The 20,971-nt window shown below is 38.5% G+C and overlaps 1 protein-coding gene and 1 non-coding gene across 2 annotated transcripts; one reads left to right on the plus strand and one right to left on the minus strand.

The window, feature by feature from the left end:
- Window positions 1-465: 465 nt before the first annotated feature.
- On the minus strand, window positions 466-19,451 carry cdk9 (cyclin-dependent kinase 9 (CDC2-related kinase)). The gene is made up of 8 exons (XM_063011553.1): window positions 19,407-19,451; window positions 19,171-19,284; window positions 16,377-16,458; window positions 13,095-13,185; window positions 12,121-12,287; window positions 10,029-10,200; window positions 5,493-5,641; window positions 466-1,610 (listed from the first exon to the last, which is right to left on the minus strand). The coding sequence occupies exons 1-8, from the start codon at window positions 19,445-19,447 to the stop codon at window positions 1,245-1,247; spliced, it is 1,182 nt and encodes a 393-aa protein (XP_062867623.1). The 5' UTR covers window positions 19,448-19,451; the 3' UTR covers window positions 466-1,244.
- A 721-nt stretch (window positions 19,452-20,172) lies between these two features.
- On the plus strand, window positions 20,173-20,244 carry trnap-cgg (transfer RNA proline (anticodon CGG)). The gene has a single exon. It is a non-coding gene; the product is annotated as a tRNA-Pro (tRNA).
- Window positions 20,245-20,971: the final 727 nt, after the last annotated feature.

Consider the following 20,971-nt stretch of genomic DNA (forward strand, 5'->3'; position numbering starts at 1 on the left):
AATTTGCTGTAAAATTAATAATTTAAGGTTTATGTTTTAGCGATTTAACATTTTTTATCCGTGTAGCATTCAAGTGCCTCACAATTACTGGTTAATCTGCACTATAAGGCCTAGCAATCCTACGGCAATTCAGTTTGCAATTGTTTAAACAATGTCCAAGATGTCAAAGTCTAAAGCAGCTAAAAACACTACTTCCAACCAATTCTGTGGACCCAAGCGGTGGCTTTGGAGTCAAAACAAAAGCCCGTGTTTCGCTGGATGTTTTACATACAGGTTATACATTCAACCATTAAGGTAGGCTGTACTGTGTATTGTAACTTCCATTTATTCTATCATTAAATTTATGTGTTATTTAATTACTGCCATGAAATGTGGCACTTTTCTTTAGGGCCCTAATTATTATGTACCAAAAATGTACTATAGTGACACCGAGTGGTCACCAGCAAACATTACAACACTTTCACAATAGGTTTAGAGGTTTATTGGTCGAATAATCACAATTGCCTCAGAAACCAATACATTATTGTACAAAAGTGAATAAATAAAACAGTAAAATTGTATCATGGAGCGATCACAGGGTGTAAATTGCTTCAAAAACACCTACACACTGTCAATCTAAACATTACAAGCTGGGTTTAATAAAATAAAAAATAAAAAAAACATCAAATGTAGATAAAATTTAATCAGAACAAGGTCAGGAATACTGGTGTTAAAGATTGTCATAATTAAAGACATTTTTGCCTTGCTGAATACTGTTCTGTATGATAAAGATCTCAAATATCTGTAAAGTGATTTTTGTGGCACAGTGAACTTGGTGTCTACAAGGGTTTAACTAATTTGCTAAAGGGTTTACAAATGAAGGCTTATTATTCATTACAACCAAACGGACTACCAGCTAGAGGAGGTGCGTCAACCGATGAGCCACTGTAAATGCAACACATCAACAATGCAAATTAACCTGCATACAAACCAGAGGTGACCAGAATCTGATTTAATTTTGACCATGCTGCCTCCATATGCCCAAAATAAACAAAACAATCTAAACAGATTCTAACTAATTCAGCAAACACATTTAGCCTAATAATTATAAACTTATTTTCCATATATCACTTTAATGTGATGTATACTTGCACTTAAATCTTCCTTCTTATTCTTACCCGAGAATGAGAGGAAAAACCTGTTTAAGTCTGAACAACAAGTATCACACTAGAGACACAGGTCATTAGAAGTCTATCACCAGCTGATCAGAAAACACGGTCAAACTCGGGCTGTGTGGCTGTGGCCGGATTGCGGTTTTGATTGGCCGGCTGCTGGGGCATGTGTCCGCGTCGTCGAGGTGGTGCCAGGTATTCGAACATGGACGTGTTGTGTGTGGAAAGCATGTGCTTGAGGTCTGAGGGCATGGGGTCAGACCAGAAAAAGTCATGGTTGAGAGCGTCGTCGCTGTCCACTCGCTGCGCCGGATCCAGCACAAGCAACTTATCGATCAGATCGAGAGCATACGGGTCTTTGACGTATGCCTTCAGACGCTCTTTGACTTTCCGCTTTTGACCTTTAGGAAGCTCCATCTTCTGGTACAGCTCATATTTCTTGTCGACGCCTGGCCACACCTAGAGGAAGCAGAAAGTGGTTGGTAAACCAAAGTTTACAGAAGCTACATGCACAGTTAATGGCACACAGAGGATTAGCTAATATTTTACTACACTGTAACAGATGAAGCAAGATTTTATTACAAATAAAAATAAATCATTAATAGCATTAACAATATTAATTCCAAATGATGCACATGTGCTTTTCTCCAGGTTCTATATTACAATTGATTCTGCATCAACATACATTTACACAGCATGCCAGCAAACCAATTGCTTGTGAATAGTGCATGATGGGAAAGAGTACCAGCTGATGTAATATGGCCAAAATTATGAGAACACCTTAACATAAGCTTGTTGGACATTCCATTCCAAAATCAATGTCCTTGCAGCTATAACAGGATTCCGTTAGATTTAAGTGTCTGTGAATAATCCGTACTCATTTAGTCAAAAAAGCAATTAATGGTCAGGCACCGACTCACAACTGATGTTTTAACTTCATTCAAGCTCCTTCACATCAAACCTGTCAAACCATGTCTTTCTGTACCTTCCTTTGGAGGATGTATTCATGCTGGAACTGAAAAGCACCTTCCAACATTTAAAAGCAGCTATTTTATATACAGTGGTACCTTGTTACTCAACATCCCCTAAACTCAGAATCTTTGAAACCCAACGATTCCCTTAAACTCATAGTGTGTGTGACTGCTGCTAAAACGTCATCAATGTGCGAATATGAGACAAATCTGCATTTGTGTGAAATAACCGTCAAATCCACTCTGAAAGCTCCACATGTATACGTGTTTAGCTGGATTTTCCTCACTGTTTAACTTTTAAACTTGTGTTATAGCTTGGGGTTCTGACAAATTGAGAGAATCAGCTTTTCCAAAAGAGTCTAAAACGCTTATCGTTAAAAAAAGCTTAACGTGACAATGTATTAAAAGAACGACACTAAACTTCTCTTAACTATTAATTCTCATAACTTTTCTCCACTAATTAAGAAGCATAAGGAAACAATACAAAGAAGTAAAGGTAAAGGGCAGGTTTTACTGTATTTTTATATAGATTTTTATCTGTTTTCAATTGTATTTCAGTGTTTTTTTGTATTATATTTGTGTGATTTTCAGTGTGCAAGTGTCAAAAACAACCCCATTATTTGACATGAGCCTAAAATATATGCAGTTCCACGGGACCACGAAATGCATTAACAGGTTTCCCATACATCCTTATGGGAAAAAAATACCTCAAAACTCGACATATTTTAAACTCAACACCACTCCCAAAACCAACTGACGTTGAGTTTTAAGGTACCACTGTATAAAATATTTTAAACACAATTTTGCAGACAGGGTCAAATGGATCTTTATTTAAGCCAGGTTTAAAAGTCATGTAAAAAAAAAAAAGAAAAAAAAAAAAAGAAAAAAAAAAAAAGAACTGTTCCAAACATGCTGATATGCTTTTATTTCTTTAGTAGAATTAGAACTAACCACTTGTGCAAATGAGTGTTTTCATTCTTACTACTTGATTATTAAAAATTAAAAAAGCCCATTTCTGTTTTTATGTATTTATTATGTTTTTATTTATTTAGTTATGAGGAATCCCCTCCGGCACCTCTCCAGAACAACAGTATTCGACAACAACCTGCTGGATAGCAGAGCTGAGATTCGAACCAATGAGTTGTCAGCTCTGATGTGCTAGTGTGTTTTACCGCTGCGTTACTTGAGCACCCTATGATTGTATCAGTTAATTATTTCTTGTTTCTATTTGTCTATTTTTTCGGGTGAGGGTTTCCTTAACAAATCCAGGTATGTGTTTGAATTTTAATGCCATGTTTAACGTATATTTGAGTCATTTTATGATCAGGATTATGTTTAATAATGCTCGTTGTATCTTGTCTTTATATTTTGGGCTAATTTTATACTTTAATTTTTATTTTTATGGCTACAGTAGGTTAAAACTGTTCTTGTGTAAGAATTTCTTTTGTGTGTACTTGTTGTCTTTCCTTTGTGTATTTGGGGCATTTTATCAGGATGTGCTTTATCTTAATAGGTTTCATGTATGTGTAGTAGTTGTTTCTTTTTGGTGTGTTTGGGGCATTTTATCAGGATGTGCTTTATTAGGGTCTGCGTTTGGCATCTCACACGTTTTGGGGGGTGGTAATTTTGGTATGACCAGGTCTACACCTTGTGTGTATAACTTGGTCTACTTGTCTTTGCTTGATGTGTTAATGGAATGTATTTACGTCGTCTTAGTGGCCCATTTAGTTGTACTTCTGTATTTAACTTTAATTCTTTTAAAACTTTGTTATATGCTACATTTCTGCTCGTATTACAATACTGTGCAAAAGTATTTGTCCCTCCAGTTTCTTCTCTTTTCGCACTTATGTTTCAGATCATCAAAATACTCTTAATACTAGTCAAAGGTAACCAAATTAACACAAAATGCTTTGTTTAAATTGTGGTTTTATTTATTAAAGGAAAAAATGCTGTTTAGCTCTACATGGCCAAAAAAGGAATTGCCTGTCAATTGGCAATTGGGTTCAATTTAACCAGCCACACCCGGGGATGATTACTCCCAGACCTGTTGAATCTAAACATCACTTAAACATAACCTGTCTGGCATCTGTCTGGCAATGGAATGTCTCAAAAGCAGCCACTATTTAAAGAGATCAAAAGTTTACAAACAGTGCATCAAGGACTTGTCCAGGATGTCAGAAAAGAACGCAGACAAACATCTAAACAACTGCAGGCCTCACTTGCCATAGTTAAGGTCAACATACATGATTCCAAAATAACAAGTTCGGTTCATGACCCAAAGCTCAAGCACAGTTGGTTGTGGCCTAATCAAAGCTTTGACTTGAATTCCATTCAGATGCTGTGGCAAGACCTTAAATGGCAAAGAAGAGTGAGACTAATTCCTCCACAGTGATATTGCAAATCTTTGTTTGCAGTTCTTACTGCCAAAAGTGGCACAACCAGTTTTTAGGTTTGGGTGGTGCGTTTCCACATGGGTGATATACACTGATCAACCTTAACATTAAAACCACCTCCTTGTTTCTACACTCACTGTCTATTTTATCAGCTCTTTTATAGAAGCACTTTGTAGTTCTACAATTAGTGACTGTAGTCCATCTGTTTATGTGCATGCTTTGTTAGCCCCCTTTCATGCTGTTCTTCAATGGTCAGGACCACCAAAGGACCACTACAGAGTAGATATTATTTGAGTGGTGGATCATGCAGACCACTGCAGTGACACTGACATGGTGGTGGTGTGTTAGTTTGTGTTGTGCTGGTATGAGTGGATAAGACACAGCAGCTCTGCTTGAGTTTTTAAACACCTCACTGTCACTGCTGGACTGAATAGTCCACCAACCAAAAATATATCCAGCCAACAGCACCCCGTGGGCAGTGTCCTGAGACCACTGATGAACATCTCAAAGATAACCAACTCAAACAGCAGCAATAGATGAGCGATCGTCTCTGACTTTACATCTACAAGGTGGACAAACTAGGTAGGAGTGTCTAATAGAGTGGACAGTGAGTGGACACAGTTTAAAAGTTAAAAAACTGCAGCAGCGCTGCTGTGTCTGATCCACTCATACCAGAACAACACACACTAACACACCACCACCATGTCAGTGTCACTGCAGTGCTGAGAATGATCCACCACCTAAATAATACCTGCTCTGTGGTGGTCCTGTGGGAGTCCTGACCATTGAAGAACAGGGTGAAAGCAGATGGACTACAGTCAGTAATTGTAGAACTACAAAGTGCTTCTATATGGTAAGTGGAGCTGATAAAATGGACAGTGAGGGTAGAAACAAGAAGGTGGTTTTAATGTTATGGCTGATCGGTGTATGTACAGAAGTTATCTTATTACATGTATCATTATGATTAATTGTACTACCTCTGCAGTAATGGATCCACACAGCTGGCTGATGAGAGTGAGTTGATGCTGTTCAGTGTTGCCCTGCATAATGGGGCTCCTGGTCCACATTTCAGCCATGATACACCCCGCACCCCAGAGATCAATCGGAGGTCCGTAGTCTCGTTCTCCTATACACGCACAAGCAAAAAAAAAAAAATATTACTACACATACACATACTAACCAAGTATAGAGGCCGATTCCTCACATGAATAACTTTTTTCATCTCCACCAGTTTTTAATTGCAAAATCTATTTTAAATGTTTTGTCACATGTATCATGCTGCCCAATTACTGACAATAAAACCAGCTGAAAAGGCATAAAATGGCCTAACAGTACTACACTCATACATTTCATTACCACTACAAGTTGTTTTATTTATTTATTAGGATGTTAACGTTATGTTTTACACACTTTGGTTACATTCATGACAGAAACGGTAGTTACCCGTTACACAAGATTCATCAGTTCACAAGTCTTCAATGTCATACACAGTCATGGACAATTTTGTATCTTCAATTCACCTCTCAGGTCTTTGGACCTGTGAATCAAACCCAGGACCCTGTTGCTGTAAGACGACAGTGCTACTCACTGAGCCAATGTGCCACCTCTACTACTAGTTAAGCTAATTTCAACTAATTATCCTACTTCTGAGAAAATTAATTAATCTTTGTTTATTTCATTTATTTAACGCCATGTCAACACATTGCTTACATTCATGGCAACATCTTTTAGCATTTTCTTTTTGAAAATAAAGTATCAGCGCATACTCTTTAGTTTAGGTTTTGTTTGTTTTGATGTGTGCTTATAGTTTTATATTCGTAAAGAGTTTGAGTACCGTTCCAGCTTTAACATGGTTTAGAGAAAAGCAAGTATTTGCCACTCTTGTAGATACCTAGAGCAGTCAATAACAATATTCCTGATGGAGAGGTAAATTAATAATAAAACAAGGCCAGAAAGCACCTATCTTCATACAGGTACCTAAGGCAAAACAGATTCTGTTTGTTGGGAAATATTGCTCAAACATTCCCATATGGAAAGTTTATAAAGTTTAATAAAACTGCTATCAGAGTCATACAGCAGGCACATAGATTTGAGCATGCTCACTAAGGGTGCCAAATTTAAACGCAATGAAGTTTACTCAGAGCACACCATTTACTTATTTGTCCGCAATTCATTTATCGGGCAGCACGGTGGCTCGGTGGGTAGCACTTTTGCCTCACAGCAAGAAGGTCCTAGTTTCGATCCCCAGGTGGGGCGGTCCGGGTTCTTTCTGTGTGGAGTTCTCCCCGTGTCCACGTGGGTTTCCTCCCACATTCAAAAGACATGCAAGTGAGATGAATTGGAGATATTAACTTGTCCATGACATGATATAACCTTGTGAACTGATGAACCTTGTGTAATGAGTAACTACCGTTTCTGTCATAAATGTAACCAAAATTGTAAAACATTACTTTAAAATCCTAATAAACAAACTCATTCATTTATTATCATGAAACGTGTCATGACTGTTAGAACAATGCGTAATCACCCTCACTAAATGCTTCCCTTTTTGGACAATATTCTTCTATTTACAGTGTATCACAAAAGTGAGTACACCCCTCACATTTCTGCAGATATTTAAGTATATCTTTTCATGGGACAACACTGACAAAATGACACTTTGACACAATGAAAAGTAGTCTGTGTGCAGCTTATATAACAGTGTAAATTTATTCTTCCCTCAAAATAACTCAATATACAGCCATTAATGTCTAAACCACCGGCAACAAAAGTGAGTACACCTCTAAGAGACTACACCCCTAAATGTCCAAATTGAGCACTGCTTGTCATTTTCCCTCCAAAATGTCATGTGATTTGTTAGTGTTACTAGGTCTCAGGTGTGCATAGTGAGCAGGTGTGTTCAATTTAGTAGTACAGCTCTCACACTCTCTCATACTGGTCACTGAAAGTTCCAACATGGCACCTCATGGCAAAGAACTCTCTGAGGATCTTAAAAGACGAATTGTTGCGCTACATGAAGATGGCCAAGGCTACAAGAAGATTGCCAACACCCTGAAACTGAGCTGCAGCACAGTGGCCAAGATCATCCAGCGTTTTAAAAGAGCAGGGTCCACTCAGAAGAGACCTCGCGTTGGTCGTCCAAAGAAGCTGAGTGCACGTGCTCAGTGTCACATCCAACTGCTGTCTTTGAAAGATAGGCGCAGGAGTGCTGTCAGCATTGCTGCAGAGATTGAAAAGGTGGGGGGTCAGCCTGTCAGTGCTCAGACCATACGCCGCACACTACATCAAATTGGTCTGCATGGCTGTCACCCCAGAAGGAAGCCTCTTCTGAAGTCTCTACACAAGAAAGCCCGCAAACAGTTTGCTGAAGACATGTCAACAAAGGACATGGATTACTGGAACCATGTCCTATGGTCTGATGAGACCAATATTAATTTGTTTGGTTCAGATGGTCTCAAGCATGTGTGGCGGCAATCAGGTGAGGAGTACAAAGATAAGTGTGACATGCCTACAGTCAAGCATGGTGGTGGGAATGCCATGGTCTGGGGCTGCATGAGTGCAGCAGGTGTTGGGGAGTTACATTTCATTGAGGGACACATGAACTCCAATATGTACTGTGAAATACTGAAGCAGAGAATGATCCCCTCCCTCCGGAAACTGGGTCGCAGGGCAGTGTTCCAGCATGATAATGACCCCAAACACACCTCTAAGACGACCACTGCTTTATTGAAGAGGCTGAGGGTAAAGGTGATGGACTGGCCAAGCATGTCTCCAGACCTAAACCCAATAGAACATCTTTGGGGCATCCTCAAGCGGAAGGTGGAGGAGCGAAAAGTCTCGAATATCCGCCAGCTCCGTGATGTCGTCATGGAGGAGTGGAAAAGCATTCCAGTGGCAACCTGTGAAGCTCTGGTAAACTCCATGCCCAGGAGAGTTAAGGCAGTTCTGGAAAATAATGGTGGCCACACAAAATATTGACACTTCAGGAACTTTCACTAAGGGGTGTACTCACTTTTGTTGCCGGTGGTTTAGACATTAATGGCTGTATATTGAGTTATTTTGAGGGAAGAATAAATTTACACTGTTATATAAGCTGCACACAGACTACTTTTCATTGTGTCAAAGTGTCATTTTGTCAGTGTTGTCCCATGAAAAGATATACTTAAATATCTGCAGAAATGTGAGGGGTGTACTCACTTTTGTGATACACTGTACCTATATAAACTTACATAATTGTAGTAATTGTGAACTTGTTGGGCAGCTTAACACAAAATAACTATATTATGTATTAGGGATGCACCGATCCGATATTAAGATCGGATATCGGTCCCGATATTACCAAAATGAGATGGATCGGATATCGGATAATTAAACCGATCCATGGGGCCGATACGTTCACTTTAATTCGTTTGCGACGCATGCTAAGCCCATACAGGACGTGCTGCTGACGTATGGCGTATAACACAAACAAAAACAGCAACATGGAGCGAGCCAAAGAGTCAGCTGCATGGAGGTATTTCACTTGCTTGCTATGCTAACAAGTTCGATGGCAACATGTTTATTACTCAGGTTTAGCTGCTATATTTTATTTTGAATTACTGTTTGCACTAAATATTTATGGATAAGTTTATTTGAAAAAGTTATTTAAGCTACTACTGTTTTTCTCATTGTCAGCAGCTACATTATGGGTGTGTTCGAAAACCTAAGGAGCTGTCTTGCTGTCTTACTGTCTAATAAGGATTCTAATAAGTCATCAACTCATAAATCAGGTTATTCGAACGCGTTACATAGCGATTCCATCGGGTTTAGGATTTAGCATCTTGCCATTAAAACCAATGAACTGAGGTAGCACAGCGCTAACGCTAACGTCAATATAACATTTCCCTTCATGTACCGATAACGGTTACATTTCCTGACAAGCTCGAACTTGCAAATAAAAACACTCGGTACAAGTTTATACAAGTTAAAAATCAGTAATATTTTATTTACGTTTGATAATAACTCCATTCGTTTCTCCGCTCCGTCAAGTCATGTTTATTTTTCTGTAAGAAAAGCGCATCCGACGCAATGAATGCTGGGATTGCTTTGGTCACCAAGGCAGCGTCGGATGCTCACTCGTTGAGTGAAAATAACACTGAAATATTAAGATGCCTGTTTATTATTTTATTGACAAATAAATAGCAGTTCAGTACATTTATATCTGTGTTAATTATATTTTGTTTTGCAAACTTAGTAATGTTTAAGTCGATCCTGATGCCTTTCCCACATAATAAAGTATACGGTTTATTAATTCAACAATGGTATCGGATCGGTATCGGGTATCGGCCGATATGCAAAGTATATGTATCGGATCGGTATCGGAACTGAAAAAGTTGGATCGGTGCATCCCTATTATGTATTTAATATAATATATAAATCTGTATGACTCTTAGGCAGTCAGTCAGGTTCTCTTATAAACCATAAAAACAATAGTAAAGCCCCATCTCTGGCACAATTTCAGCTCTTTTACTCACCCAGCAGTAGCTCTGGAGGTCTGTACCATAGAGTCACTACACGGTTTGTGTATCGGTTTCCCTGGCTGTTCTTTGCCAGACTAAAGGCTCGTGCCAGGCCGAAGTCAGCTAGCTTCAGCACACCGTCTCTTGTGATCAGCACATTTGCCGCCTTCATGTCTCTGTGTAGGATCTAATGAAAAATGTTAAACAATGATCACACATCATATCCTATATTGTTATTATAGCAGGGTGCTTGATGCTTTAGCAACCTGTAGTTTGAACCCCAAATATTTCATTTTTTGTATTAATAATGTGACATCAACAGGTGATTGTAATCATGAATTGAAACAAAAGCAGTATTCACACAAGGAGTAGGAAAGGAGCAAAAGATCTGCAAAGGATCTCCAGTTTGTCAACAATTACATGAGAAAATAACTGAAATGTTACAATAGTCCTCAAAGAAGGACTAGAAATTGTTCCATCTACAGTGCATATCATCATTAAATGATTCAAGAAATCAGGAAGAATTTTAGTGCGTTAAAGTCTAATCTGAACACCCATGACCTCTAACTAAATAAGTGTGATTTCAAACAGGTGACGTCAACAGGCGATTGTAATTAGGATTCAGTACTAAAGCAAAGTCTACGAAAGTGGACAGAGATCTCCAGTTTGTCAACAAATGCGTGAGAAAATTAAAAAAAATATTAAAAGCAATGTTCCTCAAAGAAAGACTATTGATCTCTTTACAGTGCATGATATTATTAAACGATTCAAAGAATCTAAAGGAATTTCAGTGCATAAAAGGCAAGAGCGCAAGCTTAAGCTGAACACCCATGATGGCACTGCATCAAGACTCATTCATCAATAGCTGATACAACCACATGGGCAAGGGATTAAAATTACTCTGGCAAACCTTTGTCAAGCACTACAATACGAAGTTACATGCACAAATGCCACTTAAAACTTTACTGTCCAAAAATAAGCCTTATGTTAACCATGTCCAGAAGCAGCGTCAAGTTCTCTGGGCTCTGAGGCATTTAGGATGGACCATTACACAGTGGAAACGTGTATTGTGGTCAGATGAATTAGCATTCCAGATACTTTTGAGAAGAAATGGATGCTGTGTGCTCTGGATCAAAGACAAAAAGGACCATCCAGTCTGTTATCAGCAACAAGTACAAAAGCCAGAGTATGTCATTGAATGGGGTTGTATCAGTGGCCTGAAAAAGGTATTTACACTTACAGTGGGGGAAATAAGTATTTGAAATAAGTATAGCTCCCTTGAGATCATTGACAAGCTCCTCCCGTGTAATTCTGGACTGACCTCACCTTTCTCAGAATCATTCTTACCCCACGAGGTGAGATCTTGCATGGAGCTCCAGAGCGAGGGTGATTGACTTTGATCTTGTATTTCTTCCATTTTAAAATGATCGCACCAACAGTGGTCTCTTTCTCACCAAGCTTCTTGCTGATGGTCTTGTAGCCCATTCCAGCCTTGTGCAGGTCTACAATCTTGTCCCTGACGTCCTTTGATAGCTCTTTGGTCTTGCCCATGGTGGTCGAGAGATTTGAACGGAAGAAACTGATTCTGTGACAGGTGTCTTTTATACAGGGACAGGACTAATTTGTGTGCCTTTTGTGCACATAACCGGTCTGTGGGGGTCAGAATTCTTGCTGGTTGGTAGGGGATCAAATACTTATTTCCCTTAATTAAATACAAATTAATTTATAACTTTTATTTAATGTTTTTTTCTGGATTTTTTGTTGATATTCTGTCTCTCTCTGTTAAAATTAACCTTCCATAAAAATTATAGACTGTTCAAGTCTTTGTAAGGGGGTAAACTTACAAAATCAGCAGGGGATCAAATACTTATTTCCCCCACTGTATGTGATAGCACTTATGTGAAATATCTTGGGTCTGCAATTAAATACATCTCAAAGTAAATTAAAGAAATAATGCATTTTTATTAGCATTTTCCATACTGTCACAAATGTTTCTGATTTGGTGTTGTATATTTGGTTTTTGCTCATTCTTGCATTCTAAAAGATTACATAACTATATTATGGACCTGTATGCATATAGAGAAAGGACAATGGTAAGAAAACCCACCTTGTTCCTGTGGATGTAGTACAAGCCGTTCAGCAGCATTTGCATGACCTTCTTAATCTCTGACAGAGTGAATTTAACGTTGGCATTGCTAAGCAGGCCAGCCAGATCATGCTCGCAAAAATCAAACACCAGGTAGATGCTTCCCTTGTAGCGGTTAAACTGGGTAGCTGTACACACAAAAATATGTTATTACTTATCATATACCAAAAATTCATATGAAAAACAAAAGATTTAATAGTACTAATACCACTAGGGAACTTGACCTACAGCAGATTAAAACAAATTGGACACAGTACAGTTTTTGTATCGATTATTCTAGTTTTCTTTGATAGTCTAGGTGTGAAGTAGTTTTTTGTGGTGTTTGCTCTTGTGGCTGGTTTGAGGTCGTATGGCGGGTTAGGGGGTGTTACGGTTTGCTTTGCTGCCAAGTCTGCTTGCTTATTTCCTTCAAGGCCACAGCAGCCTGGGAACCAGCAGAACTTGGATCCAACAGGCCATGTTGTGGCTGCAGCTTTTTAGGTGATGTTTACTATTATTGGGAATGGAATGATTAAATGCTAAATTCTGAAGGCAGGCTTTTGAATCTGAGCAGTTTAAAAAGTTGAGCTGGTGGTTATCTTGGATTTGGTGTAAGGCTAGTTGTTATGGCTCAAGCCTCTGCCGTAAAGACAGAGCAGTGATAGATGCAGCACAGACTATGACAGCTGTGAGTCTTTAATTTGTCAATGAAATGTTAATGAGTAAGTTCTAGGGTTTAGTGCGCAATTTAATTTTTTTAGGCTCATTTTAAATTTGATGGCTGTGACACATTTAACAAAAAAAATGAAACAGGGCCATATTTTCCTGTGTTTTAGTCCCATTCGATATAACAATGTTTTAACACATCCAGAAAGAGACACCTTGTCACTAAAATGTAATACCAAGACTGGTTTAAGCTGATGTGCAAAATTTTTTTAATAAATTAAAAATCTTACCTTTGGTTCTGCAAATCTCAATAAGATTTACAACATTCTCATGCTTCAAAAGCTGCAGAATCTTGATCTCCCTCAGTGCTGTGATAGGAAACTGAGAAACACAACACAAGATTTAATGTACAGGTTTAACAGCCCTATGTCTGTCTCTTACAGCATATTTACATACTGGATGAATAAGGGTCATGTAACACTACTGGAGTGATTTCATCCTTTTTTCATTCAAGCTGTCGCAATATGTTATTGGCTACAATTTATTTTGTAAATCTTAAGACAGTTTAATTACATCAAATTTCAACATCAAGTGCTAATACAACAATGCAATAGTATTACTTTATTTATTATAATTACTAATTTATTATTATTTAATTTAAAATACAACCCCAAATCAGAAAAAGTTGGGACAGTATGGAAAATGCAAATAAAATAAAAATGCAGTGTTCCTTACATTTACTTTGGCTTTTTTTTGATTGAAGACATTACAAACCTGAGATATTTCATGTTTTATCTGCTCAACTTCATTTCATTTATAAATAAACATCCATTCCTGCATTTCAGGCCTGCAACACATTACAAAAAAAATTGGGACGGGGCAATTTAGGGCTAGTAATGAGGTGAAAAAACTAAATAATAATGTGATTTTAAACAGGTGATGTCAACAGGTGACTGTAATCATGGTTTGGTACAAAAGCAGCATCCAGGAAAGGCTGAGTCTTTGATGAGCAAAGATGATCAGAGGAGCTCCAGTTTGTCAACAAATGTGTGAGGAAATGATTGAAATGTTTAAAAACAATGAGCCTCAAAGAAAGATTGGAAGGGATTTGCATATTTCTCCCTCTACAGTGCATAATATTATTACGATAAACGATTCAAGAAATCAGGGCTCAAGCTTAAGCTGAACGCCTGTGATCTTTGATCCCTCAGACGGCACTGCATTAAGAACTGCCACTCAACAATAGCTGATATAACCACATGGGTGAGGGATTACTTTGGCAAACCGTTGTCAAGCACTACAATACAGAATTACATGCACAAATGTCACTTAAAACTTTACTGTGCAAAAAAGAATCCTTATGTTAACCATGTCCAGAAGTGGCGTCAAATTCTCGGGGCTCGGAGGCATCTAGGATGGACAATCACACAGTGGAAACAGGTCTTTTTTGGAAAAAATTGACGCCGTGTGCTCCGAACCAAAGACGAAAACGACCATCCAGACTGTTATTAGCAACAAGTACAAAAGCCAGGGTCTGTCATGGTATGGGGCTGTGTCAGTGCCCTCATTTACACTTCTGTGATGGCAGCATTAATGCAGAAAAGTACATTGAGATCTTAGAGCAACATATGCTGCCTTCAAGACGTCATCTTTTCCAGGGACGTCCATGCATTTTTCAACAAGACAATGCAAAACCACATGCTGCACACATTACAAAGACATGGCTATGAAAGTAGAGGGTACGGGTACTGGACTGGCCTGCCTGCAGTCCTGACCTGTCCCCAACAGAGATTTTTGAAAGGAAAAATGCAACAACAACGACCGCGTACTGTTGTACATCTTAAGACGAGTTTGCAGGAAGAATGGAACAAAATAAAAGCTGAAACACTAAATCACTTGGTCTCCTTGGTGCCAAAAGTGTGGTGAAAGGGAATGGCAATATTACAAAGTGGTAAATGCTTTACTGTCCCAACTTTTTTTGGAATGTGTTAATAAATGAAATGAAGTTGAGCAGACAAAACATGAAATATCAGGTTCATCCTGTCTGCAATCAAATAAAAGTCAAAGTAAATGTAAGAAACTCTGTGTTTTTATTATTTGCTTTTTCCATGCTGTCCCAACTTTTTCTGATTTGGGGTTGTAATAATAATAATAATAATTATAAGGGACAGTGGTAGCCTTGGGGGTAGGGCATTGGGAGTTCAAATCCCAGCTCTGGCATGCAACCACTGTTGGGCCCTTGAGCAAGGCCCTTAAGTGTTTCTGCTCCAGGGGAGCCGTACAATGGCTGACCCTGCGCTTTGACCGCAGCTTCCAAACAAGCTGGGATATGCAAAAAAAAAGATTTGTATATGACAAAATGTATTTATGACAAATAAAGGAATTCTATTCTATCTATTCTATAATTAAAAAGCAGATATGTTAACAGATATGTTAGTGATTAACCAACTACACAAAGATCAATCATTGTTTAATTAATGCAGTCATATAAAAAAAACATTTATTTTAGTTTATTACCAACAGCGAGCCACGGATCTCTCATACACAAGTGACACAAAGATGTGATTTCTGATTGTCTCACACTGACCCTAACATGCACCTTTCCAATCTATATTAATCTGTATTATCTATATTATGTTATAAAACTGATTTGCATCACTTTCATGACAGAAACAGTAGTTACTCGTTACACAAGATTCATCAGTTCACAAGTTTAACGTCAAACACAGTCATGGACAATTTTAGTATCTCCAATTAACCTGACTGCATGTCTTTGGACTGTGGGAAGAAACCGGAGCTCCCGGAGAAAACCCACGCAGACACAGGGAGAACATGCAAACTCCACACAGAAAGGACCCAGACTGCCCCACCTTGGGATCAAACCCTTCTTGATGTGAGCCACCATGCCGCCCAAAAATGAAAATAAAGAAGGTTGAAAAACTCAGTGTCAACTTAAATTTTATTCCATTATAAAGTACTGTAGGTCTGATTTGAAACCAAATTCAGATTTTGTTTGGGTTTCTAACACTATGCTTACGCTGAGGTTATAGTCATGGCAGGATATGTAACTCTTTTGGTTCTAATATATTTGGTTAAAGTTGTTTGGAGCTGTCCTTAACTGGAGATTTTAGACATATGGTTTTAGTCCTGTTTGTTTGTTTGTTTATTAGGATTTTAACGTCATGTTTTACACTTTGGTTACATTCATGACAGGAACGGTAGTTACTAATTACACAAGATTCATCAGTTCACACAAGGTTATATCGAACACAGTCATGGACAATTTAGTATCTCCAATTCACCTTGCATGTCTTTGAGAGGAAACCAGAGCACCTGGAGTAAACCCAAACAGATACAGGGAGAACATGCAAACTCTACACAGAAAGGACCTGGACAGCCCCACCTTGGGATCAAACCCAGGCCCTTCTTGCTGTGAGGCGACAGTGCTATCCACTAAGCCACCATGTCGCCCAAAAAAGAAATAAAGAAATCAAATTTTTTGGTCTATAAAGGTGAGGGTATGTTAGGAACAGTATAAACAGGCAGACCATGTATGAACTTTAAAGACTTACCCCTTCTTTCTCATTTTCCATTAGCACCTTCTTCAGGGCTACCTTCTTTCCAGTCTGTCTGTGTTTGGCCTTGAAAACCTCCCTATAGAAAAACAAAACAAAGAGATTAACAAGTGTAATTTGCTTTGGATTATATTATAATCAAAGATGTGGATAAAGATCAAAATAAAAATGATTTGTTTGTTGAGCTGTGTCAATGCTGGAAAGACAAAATTATTAACAAAGAGGAGAAGACAGTAGAGGGAAGGAAAGAACAGAAAAGATTAAGTACTGTCTGTCTAGCTGAGAAAGGGGAAAAACTTGGCGAGGGCAGAACAATTGTCTTAAAATACACTGTAAAATCGTACATTAACTGCATCTCTCACAATGCATGCCGATTTTGTGACCTGCAAAGTGACTGCATCCTGCCACTAGATGATGTTAAGAAATATTTACAAATAATCCCAAACGTACAAGAAGAGGGAATTGAAGCAGAAGGAGGAAATTTAATGAAAGATGGGAAAGTGAATACAAGTTTGTACTTTGAGAAGTATACAACCCCTGGCAAAAATTATGGAATCACCACTCTTGGAAGATGTTCTGTCAATTGTTTAATTTTGTAGAAAAAAAAAAAATCACAGACATGCCACAAAACTATCATTTCTCAAACTGTCAACCCTCTGGCATTAAGAAACAATAAAAAAAGAAACAAATATAATAGTTGTGGTCAGTCACAATTGCTTTTTTTTTAGATCAAGTAGAGGAAAAAAATATGGAATCACTCAAATCTGAGGAAAAAATTATGGAATCATTAGAAAACACTGCACCATTATTACTTTGTTGCACCACCTCTGGCTTTTATAATGGTTTAAACTCTCTGAGGCATGGAGTTAACTAATGACAAACAGTATTCTTCATCAATCTGCCTTCAACTGTCTCTTGCTGTTGCCAGATCAGCTTTGCAGGTTGGAACCTTGTCATTGACCATTTTCTTCAATTTCCACCAGAGATTTTCAAATGGATTGAGATCCGGACTATTTGCAGGCCATGCCATTGACATTATATGTTTTCTTGAAGGAAAGTTTTCACGTCCTTTGCCCTATGGCAAGATGCATTATCATCTTGAAAAATGAAGTCATCATCACCAAACATCCTTTCAACTGATGGAATAAGAAAAGTGTCCAAAATTTCAATGTGGACTTTGGCATTTATTGAAGACCATCTCCCCTGTGCCTTTACCCGACATGCAGGCCCATATCATCAACAACTGTGGAAATTAACATGTTTTCTTTAGGCAGTTATCTTCATAAATTTCATTGGACAGACACCAAACAAAAGTTCCAGCATCATCACCTTGCCCAATGCAGATTCGCGATTCATCACTGAAGATCACTTTTATCCAGTCACCCACAGTCCACGATTGCTTTTCTTTAGCCTACTTTAACCTTGTTCTTTTCTTTTTAGGTGTTAATGATGGCTTTTGTTTGGCTTTTCTGTATGTAAATCCCATTTCTTTTAGGTGATTTCTTACAGTTCAGTCACAGACATTGACTCCACTTTCCGGCCACTTGTTTCTCATTTGTTTTGTTGTGCATTTTCTGTTTTCAAGACATATTGCTTTAAGTTTTCTATCTTGATGCTTTGATGTCTTACTTGGTCTACCAGTATGCTTCCCTCTTACAACCTTCCCATTTTGTTTGTACTTGGTCCAGATTTTAAACACAGCTTACTGGGAACAACCAACATCTTTTGCGACATTCCACAATGATTTATCTTCTTGAAGGAGTTTTATAATCCTCTCATTTGTTTCAACTGACATATCTTGTGTTGGAACCATGTTTTATGACAATCTGCTTTGTGCAACAGCTCTCCGAGGTGTAAGCACTCTTTTTAAACTGAAGAATAATTAGCAAATCTAATCTGCTGCAGATGTTTTGTTTTTAAACTGCAAATTACAGAGTGATTCCATAATTTTTTCCTCAGATTTGAGTGATTCCATATTTTTTTCCTCTACTTGATCTAAAAAAAGCAATTGTGACTGACCACAACTATTATATTTGTTTCTTTTTTTTATTGTTTCTTAATGCCAGAAGGTTGACATTTTGAAAAATGATAGTTTTGTGGCATGTCTGTGATTTATTTTTTTTCTACAAAATTAAACAATTGACAGAACATCTTCCAAGAGTGGTGATTCCATAATTTTTGCCAAGGGTTGTACATCTGGCATTTTGACACCAAACACAGAATTTAGCCTCCAAGAAAAACAACAAATTGTCCAAGACTTAAAAGGCAGACTGCAATCACAATCACTGCAGGGTACGTTTGAGGGCCACCATAATGCAGATGTGGCCCTCGGGGAAAATGAGTTTGACACCCCTGTGGTAAATTATGTTTACACCTGCGCAAACGTTTATGTTTAAGCGTTTAGGAAATGTTATTAAATCTAATGCAAACAAAACGCACACTATTAACAATATAGCGGTATTACAACACAGTTAATTACGTCAGACAATTACGTCACAGTTATCAGATGTTGCAACTAATCAATGCAAAAACAGTAAAACGGGCAGGAGCGTTTCTGAGACATAGTGAAGATATTAATAATGTATTAGACTTTAAGTTTAGTAATTTATGAATTAGTTATGTTACTAAAAATTGAAACACGCATTTAATCACCATTGATTAAGAACAAAAACAAACGACACCGACATAAACACCTAGCACACAGCATACTGTGGAGGCAGACTTTTTAATCAGACAGCGCCTTAACTATTTTAAATAATCACAAAAATCAAAAGACTAGAGAACTGTTTACCCAAATGTGCCTTGGCCGATCTTGGCGAGCTTTTCATACTTAGAGAACTCGTCACAGAAAGGGAACTCGACGCCATCGTAGTACTTGGACATGATGGCCGTCTCGCGGTCCGCTCTGCAACAACACAACAAACATCAGCATTACGTTATAACGACACACTCAGAACTATTCTAACTATTCTAAATAATACTCTGAAAATGAAATATTAAGAGTAAAAACTGTTAATTCATTCGTACTTATCTCCGCCGCCAGAGCTTCCGGTTTTGTCTCGCTGCATTGTTGTTCTTCTGTGGTGAGCGATTTCAGATAACGTATAAACGTGTTGAGCTCAGCAGCGCCGCGACCCGCAGTAATGGAGAGTTTATCCTAAGGGAGATGTTGCCAACCAGGGGGCTCAAGTGAGCCAAGTAGGTGCCCTGCTGCATTTAATCGAAAATAAAAACAAGATAAATAAATAAATAGAAAAAATCAATAGGCTATTGTCATATGGGAATTTATTGTGATGTCATACACCGACCAGACATAACATTTCGACCACTGACAAATGAAGTGAATAACACTGATTATCTCGTCATCACGGCAACTGTTAGTAGGTGGGATATATTAGGCAGAAAGTGAACATTTTATCCCCAAAGTTGATGTGTTAGAAGCAGGAAAAAGTGTAAGAATTTTAGCGAGTTTGACAAGAGCCAAATTGTGATGGCTAGACGACTGGGTCAGAGCATCTCCAAAACTGCAGCTCTGCAGTGGTCAGTATCTATCAAAAGTGGTCCAAGGAAGGAACAGTGGTAAACCAGCGACAGGGTCATGGGTGGCCAAGACTCATTGATGCATGTGGGGAGCGAAGGCTGGCCCGTGTGGTCCAATCCAACAGACGAGCTACTGTAGCTCAAATTGCTGAAGAAGTTAATGCTGGTTCTGATAGAAAGGTGTAAGAATACACAGTGCATCGCAGTTTGTTGCGTATGGGGCTGCATAGCCTACATTGCATCTTTGAGACGTGGTTCGTTGGTCTAGGGGTATGATTCTTGCTTCGGGTGTGAGAGGTCCCGGGTTCAAATCCCGGATGAGCCCAATTGTTATACAGTTAGACAGTGCCAGCCTAGTGGGTAGAGTTTTGGGCTATAAGGCAGCCATTGTTGGGCCCTTGAGCTCTGTTGGGCCCTTAACCCTCTCTGCTTCAGGGGTTTGGGGTTTGTCTTTTGCTCCAGCGTGTCTGGACTGAAGTGCAGCATGGTGGGATTAAGTTTCTGTTTCTTTTAAAGACTAGGTCAAAAAGAAGAGGGTGGGTTAATGTGATTGTAAGTACGTAAACATTACATACTAGTACTAAACCCTTCCCAGTTCACCAGTGTATGGTCTGCTCCAGGGGTGCCGTACAATGGCTGACCCTGCTCTCTGACCCCAACTTCCAAAACAAGCTGGGATATGCGAAGATTGAATTTCATTGTACTCTACACCTGTATATGTACAGTATATATGACAAATAAAGGCATTATATTTAGAAAGGACACATATTTGATTTGCCCACCACAAAAGTGCAAAGGTCAACCTACGAGCAAGGACTACAAAAGATTCAGATTTGGTTGTATATGCAGATCCTGCAAACTTAGACCAAAGCGTGGAAGCTCCCACCACCAGCTCACCAGAAGTAAACCCACCACATCAACCAAAATCAGAAAGTACCAAGATATACACCCTAGTCGTGGATTTATCAAATTTCCCATGAGCAAAAACACAATACCTTTTGTCATCCTTGCTGAAAGAGTAAAAATAATACCATAACCCAACTCAAGGGGGT

This window comes from Trichomycterus rosablanca, chromosome 16 (assembly GCF_030014385.1).
Source record: "Trichomycterus rosablanca isolate fTriRos1 chromosome 16, fTriRos1.hap1, whole genome shotgun sequence".
NCBI classification, from domain to species: domain Eukaryota; kingdom Metazoa; phylum Chordata; class Actinopteri; order Siluriformes; family Trichomycteridae; genus Trichomycterus; species Trichomycterus rosablanca.